The sequence below is a fragment of the Pocillopora damicornis genome, chromosome 14 (genome assembly GCF_964200805.1).
Source record: "Pocillopora damicornis chromosome 14, jaPocDami1.2, whole genome shotgun sequence".
NCBI classification, from domain to species: Eukaryota; Metazoa; Cnidaria; class Anthozoa; order Scleractinia; family Pocilloporidae; genus Pocillopora; species Pocillopora damicornis.
Genome location: NC_142683.1, coordinates 19,402,459 through 19,424,117, shown reverse-complemented (window position 1 = coordinate 19,424,117; position 21,659 = coordinate 19,402,459). Strand labels below are relative to the sequence as shown.

The 21,659-nt window shown below is 36.8% G+C and overlaps 2 protein-coding genes across 5 annotated transcripts; both read right to left on the bottom strand.

The window, feature by feature from the left end:
• Positions 1-1,635: 1,635 nt before the first annotated feature.
• Positions 1,636-9,767, bottom strand: LOC113679145 (uncharacterized). 3 transcript variants are annotated; one of them, XM_089194814.1, is made up of 9 exons: positions 9,442-9,683; positions 8,575-8,633; positions 8,153-8,249; positions 6,689-6,779; positions 5,913-6,177; positions 5,594-5,822; positions 4,773-4,968; positions 3,492-4,258; positions 1,636-3,023 (listed from the first exon to the last, which is right to left on the bottom strand). In XM_089194814.1, exons 2-9 carry the CDS (start codon positions 8,599-8,601, stop codon positions 2,332-2,334), a joined length of 2,364 nt encoding a protein of 787 aa, XP_089050940.1. In that variant the 5' UTR covers positions 8,602-8,633; positions 9,442-9,683; the 3' UTR covers positions 1,636-2,331. The 3 variants fall into 3 exon arrangements, with proteins under 3 accessions (XP_089050940.1, XP_089050939.1, XP_089050941.1); XM_089194813.1 differs by having other exon boundaries at positions 5,594-6,177; positions 9,442-9,767; XM_089194815.1 differs by lacking the exons at positions 5,913-6,177; positions 8,575-8,633; positions 9,442-9,683 and having other exon boundaries at positions 8,153-8,292.
• A 137-nt stretch (positions 9,768-9,904) lies between these two features.
• On the bottom strand, positions 9,905-20,567 carry LOC149034873 (galactose-3-O-sulfotransferase 2-like). 2 transcript variants are annotated; one of them, XM_089194816.1, is made up of 3 exons: positions 20,359-20,567; positions 11,578-11,665; positions 9,905-11,458 (listed from the first exon to the last, which is right to left on the bottom strand). In XM_089194816.1, the coding sequence occupies exons 1-3, from the start codon at positions 20,383-20,385 to the stop codon at positions 10,353-10,355; spliced, it is 1,221 nt and encodes a 406-aa protein (XP_089050942.1). In that variant the 5' UTR covers positions 20,386-20,567; the 3' UTR covers positions 9,905-10,352. The 2 variants fall into 2 exon arrangements, with proteins under 2 accessions (XP_089050942.1, XP_089050943.1); XM_089194817.1 differs by lacking the exon at positions 11,578-11,665.
• Positions 20,568-21,659: the final 1,092 nt, after the last annotated feature.

Genomic DNA, 21,659 nt, shown 5'->3' with positions numbered 1-21,659 from the left:
GATGTTTTCATTTATATAATGAAAAAGGTGATTTAAATCGCTTCCGAACAAACTCTGAAACAATTTTTTCCCAAGTATCTGTCACCATCTGACACCTGTTAATAAATGAGTTGCTAGTAATCGGATCCCTGTGTTTGCGCACATATTTCTGGGATCGCCATGGGGCGAACGTTGCAACTCACTAGAAGGAAATGTAGGACGAAAAGTTTTTCCGATCTCCAAAAAACGATTGCATGCATTTTGGAGAGAGAGAGAGAGAGAGAGAGAGAGAGAGAGAGAGAGAGAGAGAGAGAGAGAGAGAGAGAGAGAGAGAGAGAGAGAGAGAGAGAGAGAGAGAGAGAGAGAGAGAGAGAGAGAGAGAGAGAGAGAGAGAGAGAGCGCGTACGAAAAAAAAAGAGGATGCACATTTTTTTAAAAAAAACAATAACAACAACTGTACTCGTTTGCTTGCGGCAGTATCGTGTGTAAATCTGGTGTTTCCGCCTTTTACCAGAAAACTTAACTCAAATTACCCACTTAATCTACACCCAAAGGAATTTAATGCGGCTTTTTCTCGGTAAATTTCTTCTGTTTCTATTGGGTAATTTACGGAACAATTGCACCTGCCATTAATGTTTTATGGACTGGAAAAAGTTAAAACGCTGCCACAACCCAAAGAATACCCGATTACCTTTAGGATGACGTGCAAATTTTGCTCCTAAGTTTCTCTATTTTACCAGGTGTGATGGTCAAATATACTCGTACACGTCCAAAACAAAACGGCTCTTTAATATACTTCCGAACAAAACAAAACGAATTGAAGAATGAAGCGAAGTAAAAAAATAAAAATGATAAGTTACTACAAGTTTACGTAAATAAACTGACAGATGAAAAACAAAATAAATAACAAAAGACGCTTCCAGGCGTTGTACGAGATCCGGAGACAAATACCAGGCTTCAGACGATATAAAACGATTTAAAACGATTAAGCTTAAAGTTTTATGAATTTAGGCGAATACTTAAGTGTCTCACTTTGTAACTAGTAACTCTTACGCTTGGAGCAAGAAATTTAGTTTAGGATGGTGGTATCGCGTAATAAAAAGGTAATTCTTATCATCAGTGCTTATGCAGAGTTGCTATGATTTAAAATTTTTCTCATTTGTTTTGAAAGGTAAAATTATAAAAGATTTCAACCCAAGTTTCCACGGTTTACTTGGCCAATGAAAGAAAACTACACAATGATGGATGATTTCTAGGAACATATCATGGAGGCCCAATTGAGCCCAAAAATAACATTTAACACAGTTTATTAGTAACAGTATGAATATCAATGACATGTTGAAAATACAACAGTAACTTTAAAGATTAAAGTTACTTACATTTGTATTTTCAAACATACTTAGGCTTAAACGTAAAGCGAGAAAAAACATGAAAGCGAACTAGTAAATTGGTAGATAAACACGACGATATTATATTAAATATTGTTGTGTCAAAAATGATAAAAATAAAAAAATAAATAAACATGTAGTTGTTGGCTAGGCACTGATAGACTTGGGGAAACTTTTTTAGCTCTGTCTGATGTGAAGGTTTGGTTTTGTTGGGCTACAATTGTGACTTTATCCGAAGAACTAACAGCAGCGAGAAAGGACACAGAAGTTTCATGTAAAAAAATACATTTATTCCAAGTCTGAGAGTTGAGTACAAGAATGACGCGAGCAACATACGGGGCCTGGTAACAAACCTGTACCAGGACTTCGCGATAATCATGCATAAATTAGCACTGTTACAACAATCACAATTTCATATCTTGTTAATTTATATTGGCCTCTAAGGTGATGTTGCATGATAAACCTTGCCGTTGAACATTATTTTCCTCTGCTGAAGAAGCCCTTGTTAAGGATGTTTAAGCTCCTAAAACAAAGTATCTTAAGCATCTACAGAGTCGTTTATGTATTATTATACTAAGGTTTCAATCAGTCCTCCAGGTTAACCGTAATTATTTATAATCTTAAACGACGTTAGGCAATGTATGCATCATTCAGTAATTGTTTATGAATTGAGCAGACATTTGTGAGTGCAAAATTGCATATCTCTGTAAGTACTAAATCTTGTAATTTTGATATAAACATTGTTCAGACGCGCAGGCAAATGCAAAAAGTTGAATTTGACAAAGGTGTAAATGGATTGTAAATAGTCAAAGAAAATGATGCTCGGCAACAAATTTAAGTACGCCAAGAAAAGATGATAATTATGGTGAGTGATCCGCTCTCGAATTCTAGATGACGGTTTAAGTGAACATTTTCATTATACAGGAGCCAAAAATCATATAACACTGTTGTAACATTCTGAATGTCATGAAACACTGAAGGTCCCCAAATTAGTAAAAGCGTCTGATCCATCCTTCTTAACCTTCACACTTGCTTTCAATCCTAAAGGATAGTTTACTTTTGAAAGGTATTTGTACACAGAGGTTAAAAAGTAAATAGTCTTTGGGAATAATTTCCGCTTGATAGGCACAGTATTAGAGAATATTCTTTGATACATAGAGCCTGTTAGTTTAAATTTATAAGTTCGATTTGAACAAATATTTGCCACTTCCAATGCAAATGAAAATGTTCCATAATTCCGTCGCAAGAATAGCAAACAGTTGGAATCCAAGTCTCTCACAATTGTGTCCGAACCAAACATTTTGCGTGGAACGACATCGTCAAACAACACTTCTTTCTTCGTGGCGTCAGCAGCTTCCTCTTTAGCGCATGCACAGAGCTTGATACCCACTGACTTATCTGCACATGAGGCAAACTTGTTGTACATCGTTTGCCGGATAGAACTAAGGAAAAATACTCCTTGCTTTGGTTTTGCAAACTGTTTAACAGAGACTTTAAAGACTTCATCTTCCGTGTATCCGGCTGGAGGGAACACGTGAATGTCCATGGAAGTCAGGATGTATTCTCCTCGAAATCGTTTGACAACCTTCTTAAATGATTTTCCAACTAAGCGCTGGCAGTTTCCGTAGCCATACTGTTTCTTTGAGTCACTAATTCCTGATAATAATGATTGAAAAATGAATGAAAATCAAACCTAACGCATTTTGTTTCTGAGAGTCAGAAATCTCCCCTCCCTGCAATTCCCGGATAAAAGTCAAGTATCTGGGCAACTTTACACCTCCCTCCCCTCTAGGGGCGGTTTATTTTGGGTAAGGTGAGGGGTAGGTGTGCAGGTGCTCAGATACTAACATTGATCCCAATTCCCCATACCCCACCTTATCTTTTCTCACCTCATAACGCTTCATCTCACTTAAGTTAAGCTTTTTACTTCAACCCAAACCAGCACACTTTATCTTTCCTAACCCATTCCACCACTCTTTCTTTAATTTGATGAGAACATATTTAGAGGCCAAGTGAAAATTTGTTTTGCATAGGTAATTAAAAAGCTAATTCCAGACGGTTGCCCATCAAATAGAGAAAGAGCAAGGTGAAACAACGGAAAATAACATACAGGAGACATCTTACCGCTCATGTATTGTTTTTGAATAACATTGTTCATGTATCCCACAGCAAATTCTGCCAACCACATGTGATCGTTCGCATTGTCGTTTACTAGAATTGCTTCATCAAAACCTTCACATTTACATCTTGTTAAGGGGAGCATGTACAAGTCTGCACATGTGCGATTTGCCGGAATCTCTGAAAATATTCCAGAAACTAAATAATCTTTCGAGTCCTTTTTCTGAGAATCATGCAAACTCATGAGTGCTTTGTGAACATCATACAACATAAAGAGGCGCTTTTGGTTTGTTACCAACGCTACCATTCTTTCTGATCCTATTTTTTCCTTAACTCCATTAGGGACAATCATGAAGAACACTGGATCAAATAACTCTCTCCTTCCCTCTTCAGTGAAACTGAATGGAGTCGTTTTGTGACCATGGTCTGAAAATATCATAGTCAAAGTGTTTGGAAATGAAGCCATATCCATGACAAACTTTGCTAAACCGGTATCCATGTTGATCATCCGTTTCCCTGTCATCTCATGTCCCGTATTGAAATGCATGTACGACACCAACGGTTTGGCTTTTCTGTTCTTTTCTAGAGCAGTGTACACTCTTGTTATGTAGTTAAAGAAGTACCAATCAAAAAATCGCCCGTTCAGACATATTTTTTTAGGTTTGTCATAATGATTGGTCCTCCCAACTCTGGCCAACACAGTACAGGAAAAATGTGTGATACCAACATGGTCAATCATCTTTTTAGCCATCTTATTCTGAAATTCTTTCCACCTGTTAAGAAAAATTTGACACTCTCATCTCACACAAATAATTATTGCAGCACTCAATTGATACTATCCTCTTATTATGGTAAAGATTTTCGGGATGAAAATCCACGGACATCGGTTATGGTCCCGAGTGGTTTTTTTGCCTTAACTCACTGGGCTCCATGGATGATAGAGTCGTGGTCTTGAGGGAGACGGAAGACGCTCTCTCAAAGTGCCCGTGTCCTTTCAGTAAAAGGTAGCACAAGTTACTGTCTGGAAACCATCTGACATTTAGCTGCAATGGATTAGGGGAGAGGAAGCAATACTCCTTGTCACCAAGGAAACTAAGATAAGCCAACACATCTTTAGCTCAGTGAGACTGAACCAATTTCTCTCTTGTTTCAAAGAAGGAGAATACCCTGATTGATCCAAATCACTAAACCAGGTGTTTAGAACTTTTAGCAGCCAAGCCCAGCATTACCAACACCCACCACTCAAGCACATCCACAAAGAAACAAATTAATAACTAGGAAACTCACCTAACTTTGAATTCAGAATTTGTTTTAGGCATTTCTCTCCTCTCAATATCCGTTAACACACTTCCCCATATATCGTACCAACAAAGGTCCTCTTGAAAGAACGTCTGGTAGCCCCACTTTTTGAAGGCTCCATATAGCACTTCCACACCCAAAGGAGCCTTTGTATTCTTTCCAGATGCACTCACTTCATTGTCATCTGATAGATTTACAACTTAATTTAGTAAGGTGTTATTATATCATTATTACTATTAGAAGTCATAGTAGTAGTGGCAATCTCACCCATTGTAACTATATCGGCTTCAATCAGGTTTGAAACAAAATATACTACACAAAGTAATACTAATCAGTATAAGTTTCTTTAGAGGCGTCATCTTTACCTGTGTCTAATTTGCCACTAGTATCAACAACAAATGGTTTCACTTAGGGGTAGCTGGTGATCATTCTGGGTGACAGTGGTCCTGAAAAGAACTACTGCAAAACATTTAACAAACCTGAGCAGACATCATCACGAAGTCAGTTGACATTGATGATGACCTTTACTTAGGTTGTTGACATGACAACCAACTAAAACTACTAAAACCAACAACAGTTCTTTTCAAGACTTCTAACTTTCACTCAGATTATCAGACTTCATGATCACAACCAGTCCCATTCTAGATCGACGTTCTAATTTTAACAGCTACTGCCGATTTTGACGAATTTCTTTTATCCCACTACTGTATCCCTTTTTTCTTTTGGCTAGCACTCGAAGCCTGATCACTTAAAAAAGCTCATAGCAATCACAAATCAATTAACAATAGCGAAGAAATTTGTCAAATCACCTTTCAGAACACCACTGAAGAATGGCCTTAAGTTTTCAAAAGTCTGTTGACCAATGCTCTGAAAAAGTTCAAAGTCCAAGGAGGTCGCCTTGATTGTAGAATCTTCCTTTATCTTTCGCAAAGCCTCTATAGATTTTGGCATGGTTCGATAGAAGTGTGGCCTTGAGATAGAGTCCAACACAATAATATTTATATTGATAGCACTTCTGTTTTCATCATCTTCATTTTTCTGGAAGACAGGAGGAATACTAAAGGCTTGATAAATCCTTCCACATTTAAGAAAAAAGAAATTAAATCCATTTTCCAGGTTTGTTCTTACTGCTTCCTGTACTTTATAAGTAAGTTTTTCCTTCGGTATTGTTTCCCAGTCATCAACAGCTTTCCCCATTTGTGGATTCACTGAAGCCATTTTAATCTTTGAAGACCCACACACCTTCACATCACAAGACACGTTATGTTCCATTATCTTAGTTAACTGGTATGAACAGATATCTGGGTAACGTTTATCTTTACACTTTTGTTCCTTCAGCCGTTCTGGGGGTCCATAAAATTTAAGAATTTGTTCCTGCCCAACTTTGTCTGGCCTTCAAAAGAATAAATCCCGAGGTGAGAGTGTGTAATTGAAGGCTATTTTCAGTGAATATTTCAGGTTAATTAATTAATACTATTCCTTTCCTGGGAAGAAACAAGTGGTTGTTATACGCATAGAAATGTCTACGAAACAAATGGTAACTGGAGTAAAAACAATCAAGGAAGAGTTATCAATCAAATGTTAATTTAACATTTTTACTCGCTATTACTGCGAAACTCAGAAGACCGTGAATGCCAGGAATATGATGAGCAAGTCAAGGAAAGCAAGCAGATTAGGAGTAAGACATCTATGTGGTATTTCCCTGGTATCTCCCATCACCTTTTACCCTTGACCTGTGACCTTTTCTGTATGACCCATGACCTTTGACCTGCAACTTGTGACCTGCCATCCCTTACGTGAGTGGTCACAACACAAGAAACTTTCCGGACGTTTCTCAAGAGATATTCAGACTTTTCTGATCTTAACAGTAAGCAATAATATATTAGATATGCTGGTATCCTTACTTGTGAGGCTTGCATGCTGTTGTTATATTAACAGAAGGGGTATCTTTTACAGAAGGACCTTTGATATGAAAATTCTGACGGCTTGAATTTTCTGAAAGAGAAGTTTGATGAACAATGTATCTCATTAGTATGATTTTGGTAGGTAGTATCACTCACTCCAAAACCGAGTTTTAATCAATAAGAATGCAATCACATTAAGTACCTTCTTGTTTTTAACAAGAGTGTTGTGGGATAGGGCGGGCCAAAGTTTTACACATCATGGCTGAAACGATTTTCCTTTATTTTTCCATAAAATTCCCTTGCATGATTGTCTTTAAGGAAAACAGTTAAAGGTTCCATCGACTAGTTTTACGGGAGAATTTTCAACAGTTTGAAATTCGATTTTAGCTTAGTTAAATATGCAAATTGTTGTATTTCTTTCGGCGGTTACCAGAAACGTAAAAACTATCCAACGAAAACAAGACTGTGCCCAAGTAATATGCCATCCTTCGTTCGAAAACTCTCTTGGTATTTTCTACAAATTTTCCTTCCTTAACAGTCACCATTGCGGTCTACCAAAACAGAGGTAATTCAGCTTCTAAAAACAGCCTCTGGTACCTTCATTTGATTACAGAAACAATTTTCCGTCAACTTCCACAGCTATACTTTCCACCCTGAGAGTTTCAGCTCTGGTAATTAAATTCTCCTCCGCCAGTGAATAATTCTTTCGACATGTGCGCGTCATGCGAAGCAGTGTAAATCATGCAAATTTATGTTTTATTCTTGAAATGCAGCAAAAATCGATGAAATGAATTGGTTGAAATGAGATTACATTTAACCCGAGTTTTGCTTTTTAAAACGGTTTAAAATGGCCATAACGACAGCATCATATCAGTGAACAACGTGCGACACAATTTAGCGGTTTTTGAAAATAACCTTAAAAAGATAAAGAAACGAGCTTCAGATCTGTTGCAATTAGCAGGCTGAAAGAAAAAGAATTTTTCGATCATTAAACAAAGAAGTAACCTTTAAGAAGAATACTCACAGCCTAAGTATGCAAACGTCAGCGTCCACGCCGATTTCGAAAATATAGCTCTAGAGTAATTTAGAGCAGCATTGCAAAGTGTATATTTTAAGACACTCTTAGAAAATTCAAGAGCTAAGCGAAAGATTGTAATTTTAGGCAAATATCTTTGCGGAACACAACCGAGCACGACAGCTTATGGGCGACGCGTACTCATTAGACCTCATCGGCTGAAGAAGATTAGCAGTATGCAATCGAAGCGTCACGATCCTCACTCAAAATGACCACATCGTGAGACAAACGATGAAATTTCTCCTCTGAAAGTGTTATTTATCACGATAACTAACCAAAAACTATTTTTACGATGTCAGGGCTGGATGTTTCAGAAACAACTTCTAAGTGATTGGTCCTTAAAGTAATTCATAATTCATATATGGTCATATGATTCCCAATGGTCTTACCCTGTAGAGACCTTTTAAAAACCGGTATCAAGGGAGTTAATTCCAACTGCATGGCTATTTCTATAAGCAACAGGATTGTGAAGATAATGGCAAGGAACTGAGAAAAAAAAATGGAAAGTGTCATTACAATGCATGAAAGGCTAAGATATTGCAATCCTAGTTTACTTAAGAACCGGTGGTAGCTAGGAATGTGAAACAGGTACTCATATGAGCGAATTTATTCAAAACGACGACTCTCTTAATAAAGAAGAACGCTCTCATGGGCAATGAAGTCAGTTCCCGCCCGCCTGCCTCCCCCCCGGATAAGGCTAGAGTGACATGCCTATGTTATAACATGAGGAAAATTTGAGGCTAATTTGGAATATTTTTTGACATGGATATCAATTCTTATTGTAATTTTGACACACAAATGAAAAACTCACCAAACACCTCCGTGTTTCTATCAACATTCCTCCTGATGCTTCAGAGAACTGATAAAGACCTGGAAATAAGTTATTGTTAACTGTGATAAAATCGACTCTAACCAGCGGTTTTCTTCAGTTGTTAAAGATCAGCCCGTGAACATGAAAACCATGAAAACAAAACAGGATACAGCAAAAGAAATGATCTTGAGTATTTTCAGATAATTTATCTAAGGCAATATATAGAAATTGGTTAGAAGTCACGTGTAAATCTATCGCGTCACCAAATCGGACAGCTTCACGGTGTCCACGTGTAAAACACTCTGGGTTGGTAATTGATTCTTTGTTTTGGTTCAGGTTTTGTTGCGACACTCACTAATATCTCACTCCACACTCCAGGATCTTCATTAAAAAGTTCAAAAGAGCAAAGAAAAAAAAAGCAGTAAAGTGAACAAAGAATTATCCTCTTGTAAATGATAATAATAATAATAATAATAATAATAATAATAATAACTTTATTTAAGTGTCAGCGTATTTAGCACTGCTGTGCTAATTGGGGACACTGTAAATGAGGAAACAAATATCGTAAATGAACAGAAACTCGTTAAAAACCCCAACTGGTAGGAGGCAGACCAGTTGGCTATTTACAAAGCGTGCAGGAGTTGAATTCGGGGCCACCGAAGACAAATCAACATAGTGGCAGGGAGGATGACTTGAACCCGGGACCTCCGGCTTACAAGTGCAGCGCCCTAACCACTAGGCCACGCTCGCCTCCTATAATACGATGATTATAATGTGTTTTGCAGGCATTGTGCTCGACGGCCGGAATTGAAACAATAGATCGGTGGCGTGAGTCGAATACAGCGGCGGACATTCTATTTCACTCACCTGATATGAATTTGGTATAGTTACAAAGAAACTCCTTTTTCTTATTGGATACCTCGGTTTATGATAATTGCTCCAGTGGAGGTCATAACGGCCTTGCAGGCAACTTTTATCATAAAATCACAGTGGTCAGGAACGCACGCAAAGGCGCTGCTTAAGTTCCTTAGGATTCCCGGTCGACTGACTTACTAAAAAGCCTCCATTTCCTGACCCCTTTTAAACCTCAATTAGAATAAAGTCATGTGTAAAAGCTGGTGGAATCTTGGATGTTGCGATTGGGAACTTTTTGCTAAAATGTGTTTACTTTGTGGTGAAAACCTGTCATCGACAAACATTTTAAGTGGAACCCGTAGTTTTGCAATTGGAAAAAAAAACTTTGCCACGCGGCCAAAACATCAGAGGATGACGGAGAGATATCTCCAGAACAATCAACTTGCCTACCACCTAATTAAGACTGATTTCCAAATTTTACTTTGCCAATGCACTTTACTTCCATATATATTTGTATAAGCACCTCGTGCTGGGTAAGGCGTTGCATGCCTTCCCGGCAGCACTTGCAAATTTCCATCTCTCTTTTTTGATTCAAATGGTAAAAAAACTATATCAAGAAGTCTTAACTCCTTAAAAAACATTTTTTGCAATTTTACTCACTTGCTAACTTTCAATTTAGATTAAATGAAATTTAGGTTTTCATGGTACTTTATACCATTGGTTTTACACATCACAGAATGAAAAGAACAACTTTTTCAAGGACATGTAGTATTAGTAAATGTGAATATTTAGACATCCGACTCACACAAACACTCCTTAAGTGTTCTCGCGTTTTCTAAATATCTACGTTAAGACTATTTCATTTCACCACGAAATATACGAAATATATAACTTGTGTTAATAGTCTCTCACAATTGGTTACTTTATACAGGAAAATATTTATAATCGCTCGCCGCGTCCCAACTAACTTTTTCTTGATCATCCTCATTTGGTGCTGCGCCATGAATACCAACTAATTTTGCCACTCGCTTGTTCCTTAAATATGCCAGATAATTATTTTCAGTTCGTGTCATTCTTTCACATTTTTGTTTTAGATCAGAAGGCAAATCCGATCTTAAAGTCAAACCTTTAGCATACGTGTTGCCATAAATTAACTGCTTACTTGGCTTGTCTTCAAAACATTTAGTTTTAAGTTCCTGTTTCATTCGACGAAAGTTCGTAAGATCATCGTAAAAGTCTTTTCCTTCCCTTTCGATTCTTTGCCAAAGAGTTTGGTTAAAGTGTTCGTACAGCAACACGTCGGCTTTGTTCCACCGTCTGATATTCTCTTTCGTATCATTTGATATTTCAGCAGCTTTGTCTTTGTCAAGCCGTTCGTTTGTTTTTACAAAAAGTACATCGTCCAATTCCCAGCATAGTAATCGCTTCATAAGAACCACAGATTCGTCAAAATAGTCTGCGATTAAAACCAAATCAAACTCGTTTTCCAGGAATTCAATGTACTCTTTAATGGCTTTGGCATCCTGATAAAACTTGAAATCCAAACCTAGATCAAACATTTGTGGATTTCTGGCTAAAACAGAACTTCCGCTTTTTCTGAGGATATCAAACCCTGTTATATTCTTTAGAAAGGCTTTCAATGATTCGGATGGATCTGTCCCAAAACCGAACACAGTTCCGATTTGCATGTAGTTAAAAATCGACTCAAACTGTTTGACCGGGTTTCTGACGATTGTCACATATTTGCTGGCGTCTTTTGGAAACAAATGGTTCATGGCTTTCTTATTGAATCTTGTGTGACTGCAAAGAAAGTTTGGCCGAGTTCCATCGAAAGCGAGAGCTTGTCCAATACGGAATCGTGTCGGCCAACCAATTAGAGTTCCCGAGCCAAGAACAAAGGAAAGATTTCGAGAATCGCCATAACGAAAGAAAATGTTCGAAATTGTGCTTGAACCTGCTTTGTGTGTTTTGAGAAAAAGAACGTACAGTTCTGAGGAACAGTTGGTGGCTACCTCTGTCCTTGATTGATCTAGGAAAAAATTGGAAGGAATTTGTCTCGTTAGAAGGTTTGTTAGGTGTAAATATCACTAATTACACTCCAACTGCACCACGTATAATATAAATTACTGTAAGTCCTTGCATTTTTACCTTGTGGAGGAGTTGGCAGTGAAGGAATCAATCGCAACAGAACGGTTTCTGCGATAAGTAACACAACCGAGAGGAAGATGACAAATATCTGTTTACAAAACAAAAAGACACGTACAATCTCATATCTACATGATCAACCACTGTGTATCTGGCTAAAAATCCTTAGCATGAAGCAACTTGGTTTCAACAAAGCAGATTTCAAAAGGAACCGGCTTCAAGAATGCTTGAAAGTGACAAAAAGAGTGTTCCAAAACATACCAAATTGTATAAGGACGTGTTTTAATATGCCACATTTCAGAAGAAGGTGTTTATTGACCCCCCTCCAGCCCATTGTAAAACACCACAATCATTGCTGCCTTTGGGATCCATCACTTCAAAACTTGTTTCTTCATTTACCAGCTTGATAGGAACCTGAGCGCCCTTAAAATGTAACAGGAGTACTCCTTTTATGCGATCCCATCTTTTTATTGTATATAGTAAAACAATAGTTTATGTTTGCAGGCTTAATATCATTAGTCAACCATGGCCATAACTGGTGGCCAATATGGCTTGCCAGTACATCATTGTTTTACCATGAACAACTATAAATGGAAAAAAAAGGTTTAAACATGGTTGGCCTTAGCAGTGAAACAAACTAGATCATGATAGACTGTGATAGACCATGGTCAACTACAGTCAAGTTACTCAATTGAAGCATGACAGTTCATTGTCAACCAAGATTTTAACTAAAACTGACCATGATTAAACATGGCCAAACATTGAATTTCTCTGCATGACAAGTCGGGTATTAACAAACCTATTCAAATGGTCTAAAAACCCTGATCGGTTAAATCAAACTACGCCGTCTAGGGTTAAAAACACTCATCACAACAATTTTATTTTGGCTTATAAATCAACCTGAGCATTCTGTTTCTATGTCACTCCGTGATTACATTGAATCATTCTATGCCATAGTCAGTGCCGTTTGATTTGGCAAATCATGATTAAAACTTCTACAAACATACGACATACCAGTAAAAATTTAATAAGTGTAAGCCCGTTTATTAATTAACCAAGCAGTATACTTAAAAACTAGATGGTTAAAATTAACTTTTACATAAATGACAGACTTGACCCTTGACAATCTCATAATCACTTAAATTGAATCACATTCAATACCTTGCTGACGTGTACTTCCCGCTCAAATTTTTTGGATGACTTACATTTTAGCATTGACAACTAAAACTGTTGTCTTAGTTTCCTCCCATGCATCGTTTCGTAAAGATTTCCCAGCAATTCTCAATTAACTCTTTCACATTTTGACTAGGTTGAAACATTGGAATTTTCAGTCTGATACATAGGTTGCCGCAATCTTTTCCTTCAGAGATAGTTTTCACTAAAGGAGATTAATTGAATTTAAAAGGAAACGGTTACTGTAATTTCCGGCCAATTACCCGCGCGGCAGATAACCAGCACCCAACCACAAAACAAAATCGTCGACTTACACAAAGTTCCTCCATTGTTTTTGTTGACACGAGATCCTTCAGCGTGCAATGAATAAATTTTCACATTTCTTGTTTTCGATGTTTTATTGTGAATGATACCACTTGTAAAAATCTGTTCTCAAAAAAAAAAATCGATATCTTGAGATCTACTGAGTCGAAGAAATCGCTTGAAACGGGAAATACTCTGTAACTCAAGACAGTGCCAGCTACGAATATTTCACTGATGCGTCGAATAAAGAACTATTGCATCATTCCTTATCCGGTGCCATGAAATAAACATGTCGGCATCATTTTCCGTATGATTTGCTCAAAAGCCTGCTTTTTCACAATTCAATTATTTAATTTTCAAGTTCATTACCCATGTAAGTGGGAATTATTTTTTTCAACTAAACCAAGAAACAAGCAGTGAAATTGACAAGGTAAGGAAGTAAGAGTATAAACAAGATAAAAGCTTTGCTATCGAGTTTTGTAGATACGTTTTCGATTTGCATCGGCTTTCATCGAGAGCATAGAAGTCACTAATTATAATGAGCAATCTGTACGAAATAAATGAGTTATTGTAGAGATTGTTTGAAGAGTATCTTTAGAGGATCTTATCGCCTCTGTTAAATCCAACTTAAAGTTTTACAACTATACCGGAAGCATTAAAAATTAGCGTATTGTCCGCACATTCCTATGACCCGCACCAACAACTCTTTGTCTCTGATGTCAAATTTTTTTTTCTATCTCATTACGATTGTTCATCCAGAAACCCTTTTTAATTTGTATATTTCTCTTGAAAACTCTCTTGAAAACTCATCCTCAAGTAAATTCAGGGGTTATATAATCAGATTTCCATGAAATAGATGAAGACATCTCATTCACTATTTGCGGCTCTTCGATAATTAATTCAGAACACCTTCCTACTAAGGGCAATATTAATTTTATAAGCTTCCATCATCACTTAAGACATGTTCAATTTTATATAGTGTGTCACCGTTTACAGTTTTGTCAGTAAATATTATAATTTATCCATATTATACAACCTATGTAACTGAGAATTGCCACTCCTGCGACTGGTATAAACAGGCTTCAATCAGTTTCTGAAGTGCACTCTCTTCTAATGACTTTTTGAGCAGCATGTCTCCAAAGAATCTCCGATCAAGCAGTATTCAGTTTCTTGGACCTTATGCAGTTGATGCAAGCTTGCCTTGGTTGACACTAGATTATTGCCACAAGAAGAACCCACCTGACACTTCGAGTATACCTAATAAATAACTGCTCAATATGAACCCATATTTAAATACCATTCTAATGTACAAGTTAGCTTTTGTGCTGAAGGTAGCAGAGCTGAATAACAAAATGCTACATCACAGGCATTTGGTCGACAGCCCAGAATCAAGCATGCAAGATTTAAAATTCAGGAAAACTTGCAGAAAAAAAGGGGCAGCCATTTAAAACCAAGGCATTTTCCTATTTCGGGTGTTTTTACTTGGAGAAAATTAATTCTGAAAATATTTAGGGGGTGTACAAAGTTTTTGGAGGTTGTTCTGTTAAAGAATAGCAGGTGAGCTCAGAGTTGAAGTTCAAAGAAGACCATCTCATCTTAAACACAAGGCAAACCACGCATCAAAGTAACAGAATGAAAATCAAACATGCAAATGACACAAAATCTGTTTTCTGCATCAAAGTCTAGCACATGTGCAGTGGTTATTCAGCTCTGCAGCTGAAGGCAGTACTCCCTTAAAGACTTGGTGCATGTTAAAAAAGTTGAGTCCACACAATTATATTTCAGATATAGGGTGGTTACCAAGCACTTAACTCTGACCTTTACTCTATGGACAACTAGCAAAACAGTTAAATAAAATTGTAAATTAAGGATACAATAGACCTTCGTGGGTGTCTTTTGCAAAAAATACTTTTAATGTGCTTTTTGAAGTATAACCACCATAAACTATATATCAATGGAAAGGTTATGAAATGCTGACAGGTTATGAAATACACTATTTTTTTTTTGCTTGATCTAATCCTAAAAGAGGAGGTGAAAGAGGTGTGACAATGTTTGTTTGAGCAAATTAACTGCACATCAAATGTGACCACACAAATAAAACTTTTGCACAACCTCAATCCTTAGGGGGTTGGTCTTCAAAATCATGTGGGGATCTTTCAATATTCTTATTGGTTGCATCGCATCAGAGGCCATTGTGGAAGATCCATTTTGGAAAAAAGGAAGTCCCCCTTATTGTGTTTTCAGTTGGTAACTTGGGAGTCTTCAGACCAAATTTCAAGGCAATCCATTAATTTTACATGCCAAACTAAAATGTTCAGATATAGCACATTCACCTAAAAAGGAAGTAGGTTTTTTTTTTGCTTCCAAAGTTTTCCTAACAATTCACACCTTTGGGTGACCACATGTCAAGTTATGTGAACACTCTGTAAAGACTCAAAATGCTGACTGCCAATAGAAACACAGAAGCATCTTGCCGAGTCTTAGGAGACTCTCAGCAAACTCATATTTTTGGGGTAACTAACTAACAGTTCCCTGTGACAGACCTTTAGTTCAATTCTGCTGAACTACAATTTTGATTTCAACTCATTTCTTTTTTAAACTTAGAAGCGGCTTAAGCATGCTGCGGCAAAACTGGCTGCTGATTGAGTGTGAGCAACAAAGATTCCCTAAACCATGAGCCTTTATCCAATTTGACAAGATTCTCTAGCCATTCAGCATCAATTTTCTTTCCTTCTTGTGCTGACAGACAGGTTTCTGTTTTACTTTCACTGCTGGATTCTCCACATTTTTAATCTTATTTACTTAAGCAATTAAAATACATATCCAACAATTTCTACCGGCAAAATACCAAAGCTAACCAAGGCGGGAGGGAAACAAACGTTAAAATAAATTATTCAATAACAAGTTTGACTGAACAGAGGAAATGACTAAGCCAATTAGTTAATACATATTACAACTGGAATAAAATTACACGCAAAAAAAGAAAACAAAAACCAAAACAAATGAAACTAAAAAGATTTATGATAATAATTATTTTTACGAATAAGAGATAATAGATGCACTTTATTTTTGTAAAGTTTATATCTTTCCCAATCAGTGGAGGAAAAAAAACTCATCTTTTGTTTTAATTGCTTTTTTAATTCCCTTAGTAATCCATGGTTTTTCCAGCTGTTTACTTTCATGCTTTGACATTAGCTTTGAAATGGTGCATGTATTTATCAGTTTATTTAGCTTGTTATTAAAGGTGGGAAATAACTTAGAGGGATCCTCAGCATTTCTGAGAGAATTTTGAAAAGTCACAAATTGCCATTTTTCCAGGTTTGGTGGTTTCAATAGTTGATTTAAGAACACGAAAGTGAGAAAATGATCCGTGAGAACTGAAACAATATTTCCACTAACAGTATAATCTTCGAATTTGTTTAAGAAAAAGGGTATTATCAATAAGCATGGCAGAGTTATTAAAAACCCTTATCGCTTTGTCAATTGTACCGTAATTTCCGGCTGTTTACCCGCAGGTAATCTGTTGATTTTGCATTGAATGTGCGCCACTGCAGGTAATAGGGAGGTGTGAGTTATGTGACAATTTTAAAATCTACTGGTAGTTGAATTGAAAAAAATTATCACCAACATGCATTTCCACCTCTCAAATGAATTTTATTGTATTAAGAGTGCTGCAAAGCGGCACTAAAACATGATGCCGACTCAAGTTTATTTCACACATAATTAGTTGCACGACAAACAAATTGCTATCGGCACGTGTGAAAACAAAACCTTGATGGTGACAAAAATAATCCAAAGATAGATAGGTAGGTAAAATGCCATAGCTTTGTAAGCAATTTAAATAATTGTTGAGCATAATTACAAGTCTTCAACTTAAAAATATTTAAGTTGACGTCACCTACGAAGTAGATTGATTTACTACTGGCACTGTATCGATCAATAGTTTCTTCAGAATATTCTAAAAGGTGGTCAACAGAATTATGCTGTCTGTAGACAACTCCACAAATAATATTGCTTTTCTTAGTGAATTCAATTTCATGCCAAAGTGTTTGAATTAGAGGTTTTTTTGATGACTTTGTATCATACATTGTTGTCTTAGTACATTCCTACACCTCCAGCAAAAAGAGGTGTAGGATCATATTCAAAATTGTAATTTGGCATGGTTGGATTAAAGTCAACATTCTCGTCATTAATTCTTGCTTCTGTCACTGCTAAAAGACTAAAATGAAAATTTTGTTTGTTTAAAATATGGGTTTGAAGGTTGACCAAGTTTTTTCTTAGACTTCATATATTAGTGTGAAATAAAGAGAAGCAAGATTTGAACGACTTATTCCTACTCATAGACTGTGTAAAGGTAAACAGAGAATAATATTTACAATGGATGGTTCCAATTAAAGTGTTACAATCTGGATCAATACCTGAATTTACATCAAGACTAAATAAGTCAATGTCATGAAAGCCTTTGAGTCTATTGTGATACTTTTTGTTGACAGATGAGATTGCAATGTATTGTTAAACTAGCGATGAGCACAACAGATGTCTACACCATTTTATGGTAATTCATGAAACAATAACTGTACTGGCTTAGCAATGTTCACAGAAACCATTTCAACCAAATATATTAGAAAGGAATAAAAGAACTTATCTTTGTGACAAGTTCCTACTGTGCCATACTATGTAGTACACTAAGGTTCTTCACCCTGATAGGCCGGTTGTTTCCAGTTTTCCAGAGGTAGATGGCTTGGTTCTTTGCCCAGTGATAAGCATAGCTTTACCTGTTCTTTAAGTTTTTGGCTTCAAATAATAGCTCCTGAGCTTTTGGGGTTAGGTGATCCAAGATAAGAGCATTTGAAAGATCACTATTATTAATACTGGTGGCTGTTGGGCTTGCTTGAGTAATTTCCCGTCGACATGACATGACATCTTCTCGAGCGATTCGTTGCACAAATTTGAAAATTATAGGGTTTTGGGCTATTCAAAGATGAATTTCAGCTGGGCACTGTGTGTGTAGTATCAGTGTCATTAAGTGTAACATTAACACCTATAGCATTAAAAAGTCCAATACAGAATTTAGCCATTTGAAGAGCAGGTCTCTGCTTAAGTGGATCAATCTCTGGGACTCCCAATAGCTTAACTTTGAAGTTCTAACTAATAGTATATTGTACCAAATCCGGTCAGTGTAAAACACAGACTGCAGACTGGCGATAAATTACAGATGAAGACTGCAGACCAGGGGTAAAATGCAGACTCCGTTCTTAGGTTGAAATTTACGGATATTCTTAGTTTCTATAAATGATTAAACTTAAAAGGAACTTGAGACTTCTACTCGCTCTTCATTTGTTTCAATTTAAGGAAGACTACGCCATTTTTCCAGTGAATAAAAACACATCACAGCAAAACTAAATTTCTTAAGCATCCCTAATGTCAGCCAACAAGAAGCCCAACATAGGTTAAGTTGACCATGATACCCACAGATTTACCTCAGGTTAATACTAAAGTGAAACACCAAGCGGAATAAGAAAGGCAAATGCCTGAGGATATTCTTTGCAGGGTTTTCAATCATAATAGTTTATCTCACACCCGCAAATTCGCACTAAATTTAAAGAATTAGCACGCCTAGCTTTGCAATGCAGACAAAGGTACGAGAAACAGGGTTTTAATGTCCAAGTAATCAAAATTGCCGATGCGTGATGAAAGTCTATCACTGCTACTTTGAAGGCTGAATGAAGTATGCACGAGCTGCATTTATGTTTAAGCTACCTAATTTTGCTCAGCAGAACTGTTTATTCCTTAACAAGGGAAATGTATTTAGCTGGCTGAGAACTGCATATTCAAACACTTCTAATTATGATGCGAATTTTCAACCGAAGTGTTTATGTAAATAATCGCTGTTTCGTCTTCCTAGAGAATCATTCATGTAGGTCAGTACTCCACTGGTGTAAGGTAGCAAGGCTGAACAGACTGCATCAGCTCCTTAGGTGTATAGATCATGTATAGTATAGCAGTGAAAGTTTACTTAATAAAAGTCTCGTTATAAGAATTCTCAACAAGGTTTCTGCTTCTTCTCTCATGAATTCCCTGCATAATATTTTCAATTAAACACTCTTTCCAGGAGAACTATAATACATCATTACCTGATAAAAAGAATTATTGTTCTTGAGGAAAGAATTCCCGACCTAGTGACAAGAGTTTCTGAAATAGAGATTCGTCTCAAGATATCCAGATGGAAAGCATTCTTACCAGAATTCTCTACAAGATTTTAGTTTCGTCGCGAGAAGCTTGATTCTTCTTGAATGGATCGCAATCAAATTATTCTTGTGATAAGAATTTTGGATCTTAGTAAACGAAAATTGCGAATGGGGGAATTTTCCCTGTTGTTTTACATCAACTCTGCCTTCTACACCGATTTAAGTAAGAGATAAAAAGTCAGTAAAAAACATTCGATCTCGTGACAAGTTCACAAAACCTATGTCAAAGATGGGTTGAATCTTTGATGGGTTGGATAAATGAAGGTTCTAACCAACACATTTATCTAAATACCCTGCAGACGGGCGCGGTCCTAGATGAACTTAAACGCCATGCAGCCACAAATTTAATTTTCACGGAAAGGTTCTTTCAAAATTCCTGAAATCATCAGTTGTTTGATGGGAATATGAGGCGATTCCGAAATTAATGTAGCTTTCGGACTTTGATCCAAACTTGCGCCTTCTTCGAACGGATAATTTCGAACTGAAGATGTCTAAGTACTAATGCACAGGTTTAGAGAGTTCGTCCATCAACAAACCAAAATAATTTTAGATTCGCATGACATTTATTACCAGCCGGTTATTGCTCTCATTATGTTTAAATGTGGTCTTTTGTGGGAATTCGAGGAATAACCGCCTGATTACCAGCATTCATTCTGAATTATCGATCACAACATCCACCGACTAATGGTAGACACAAGCTGATAACTCTTCTTCTGAAGTATCAAATCAATAGCTTGCCATTTTTAAGCTCACACGATTATTCTCAATCGATTTGCACGATTATTTTTTGGGAAATTCAGTACTTATTTCTAACATTGCATGAGCCACAATTAACACAATTTTCGAAGTGTTAAGAACATCGCAATTTTCGCATACGCACAAGTTCGGATATATCAACTAGAAAACCGATATAATTTCTGGGATCACTTAAAATTTTCAACCGATTATCTGATACTTTCAAGAGATTTGAAAGAACCTTTTCTGGGCATCAAGTCCAATCAAGAACGTTCATGGTTATCTTGCATTGTCTATTTTGAGCTAAAATTTGCAAAAAACCTACCATCCATCTTCGCTTTCTCGGAATCATTCTGCCAGAAGTATCAGGGATTGCAGAAAGCCCTATTAAAAAGGTTCTTTCACCTGGTATAAATCTGAAGCTCTGTTAATTTCCAGAAAGAAAATACCCGAGCGCCTTGCACGCTCCACGAACATGTTTGTGACTTGACAACCATCGGTAACAAGCAATGGAAAAGCCGCAAGAAATGAACTGGATAGAATTACAGTATTTGCGTTACTTCGCTCTGTGATTGGTCAACATAAAACGCCTTTCTTTTTTTCTAATGCATGAAAAAGGTGAACTGAACATGGAAGCCCATTTGAGCCCACAGTTTAATAGTGACAGTATGAATATCAATGACATGTTGAAAATAAAAAAGCAACTTTTAAGATTAAAGTTCCACACATTTTGGCTGGGGATTAGGAGTGGGATTAGGTCTGCAGGGATAGGGTTAGGGTGAAATGCCTTTATAATATAACATAAGCAACATTGAAGGCTAATTTGGGACATTTTTTAACACGAATACCGATTCTTATTGTAATTTTGACTCACAAATGAAAAACACACTAGACACCTCCGTGTTTCTGATAACATTCCATCAGATGCCTCAGAGAACTGAGAGAGACCTAGAAATAAGTTATTGATGAAGATATGTAAAATGGTTTCCGTGTTTACATAACCTGATGTAAACACTTGGGAGGTTGGGAGAACACGAGATAAGCGTAGGAAACCACGACGCGAAGCGGAGTGGTTTCCAGGTTATCGAGTGTTCTCCCAACCTCCCAAGTGTTTACATCAGGCTATTTAAACACGGAAACCATTTTACATTTCTTTTATAAAATAACTAATGAAAGAAGAACGAAAACCGTGTTTACATACGCTCATGTAAAATGGTTTTATGGCCAATCAGAGCGCGCGTACTATTTGAATTATTTTATAATAACAGTTGTAAAACCGAAGGCCAATCCTCGACACTGGCCAGCGGTTTTCTCCACATGTTACCGATTAGCCCATGAACATTTTAAAGAAAAACAAAGATTAAGTTAAAGAAAAACTCGTTGAAATATTGGGCTCAAAGATTGAGAGTCTACCAAGTGATCTGGAGTATTTTAGGATAGTTTATACAAGGAAATATATGAAAATTATGCTCGAGGGCCGGAGTTTATGGTTGCAAACCAACCCCTTTTCCTTGTTGGATACCTCGATTTATGATAATTATTCCAATTGAGGCCATAACGGCCTTGCAGGCAGCTTTACGCACAAATTCACGGAGGTCAAGAACGCACGCAAAGGCGCTGCTTAAG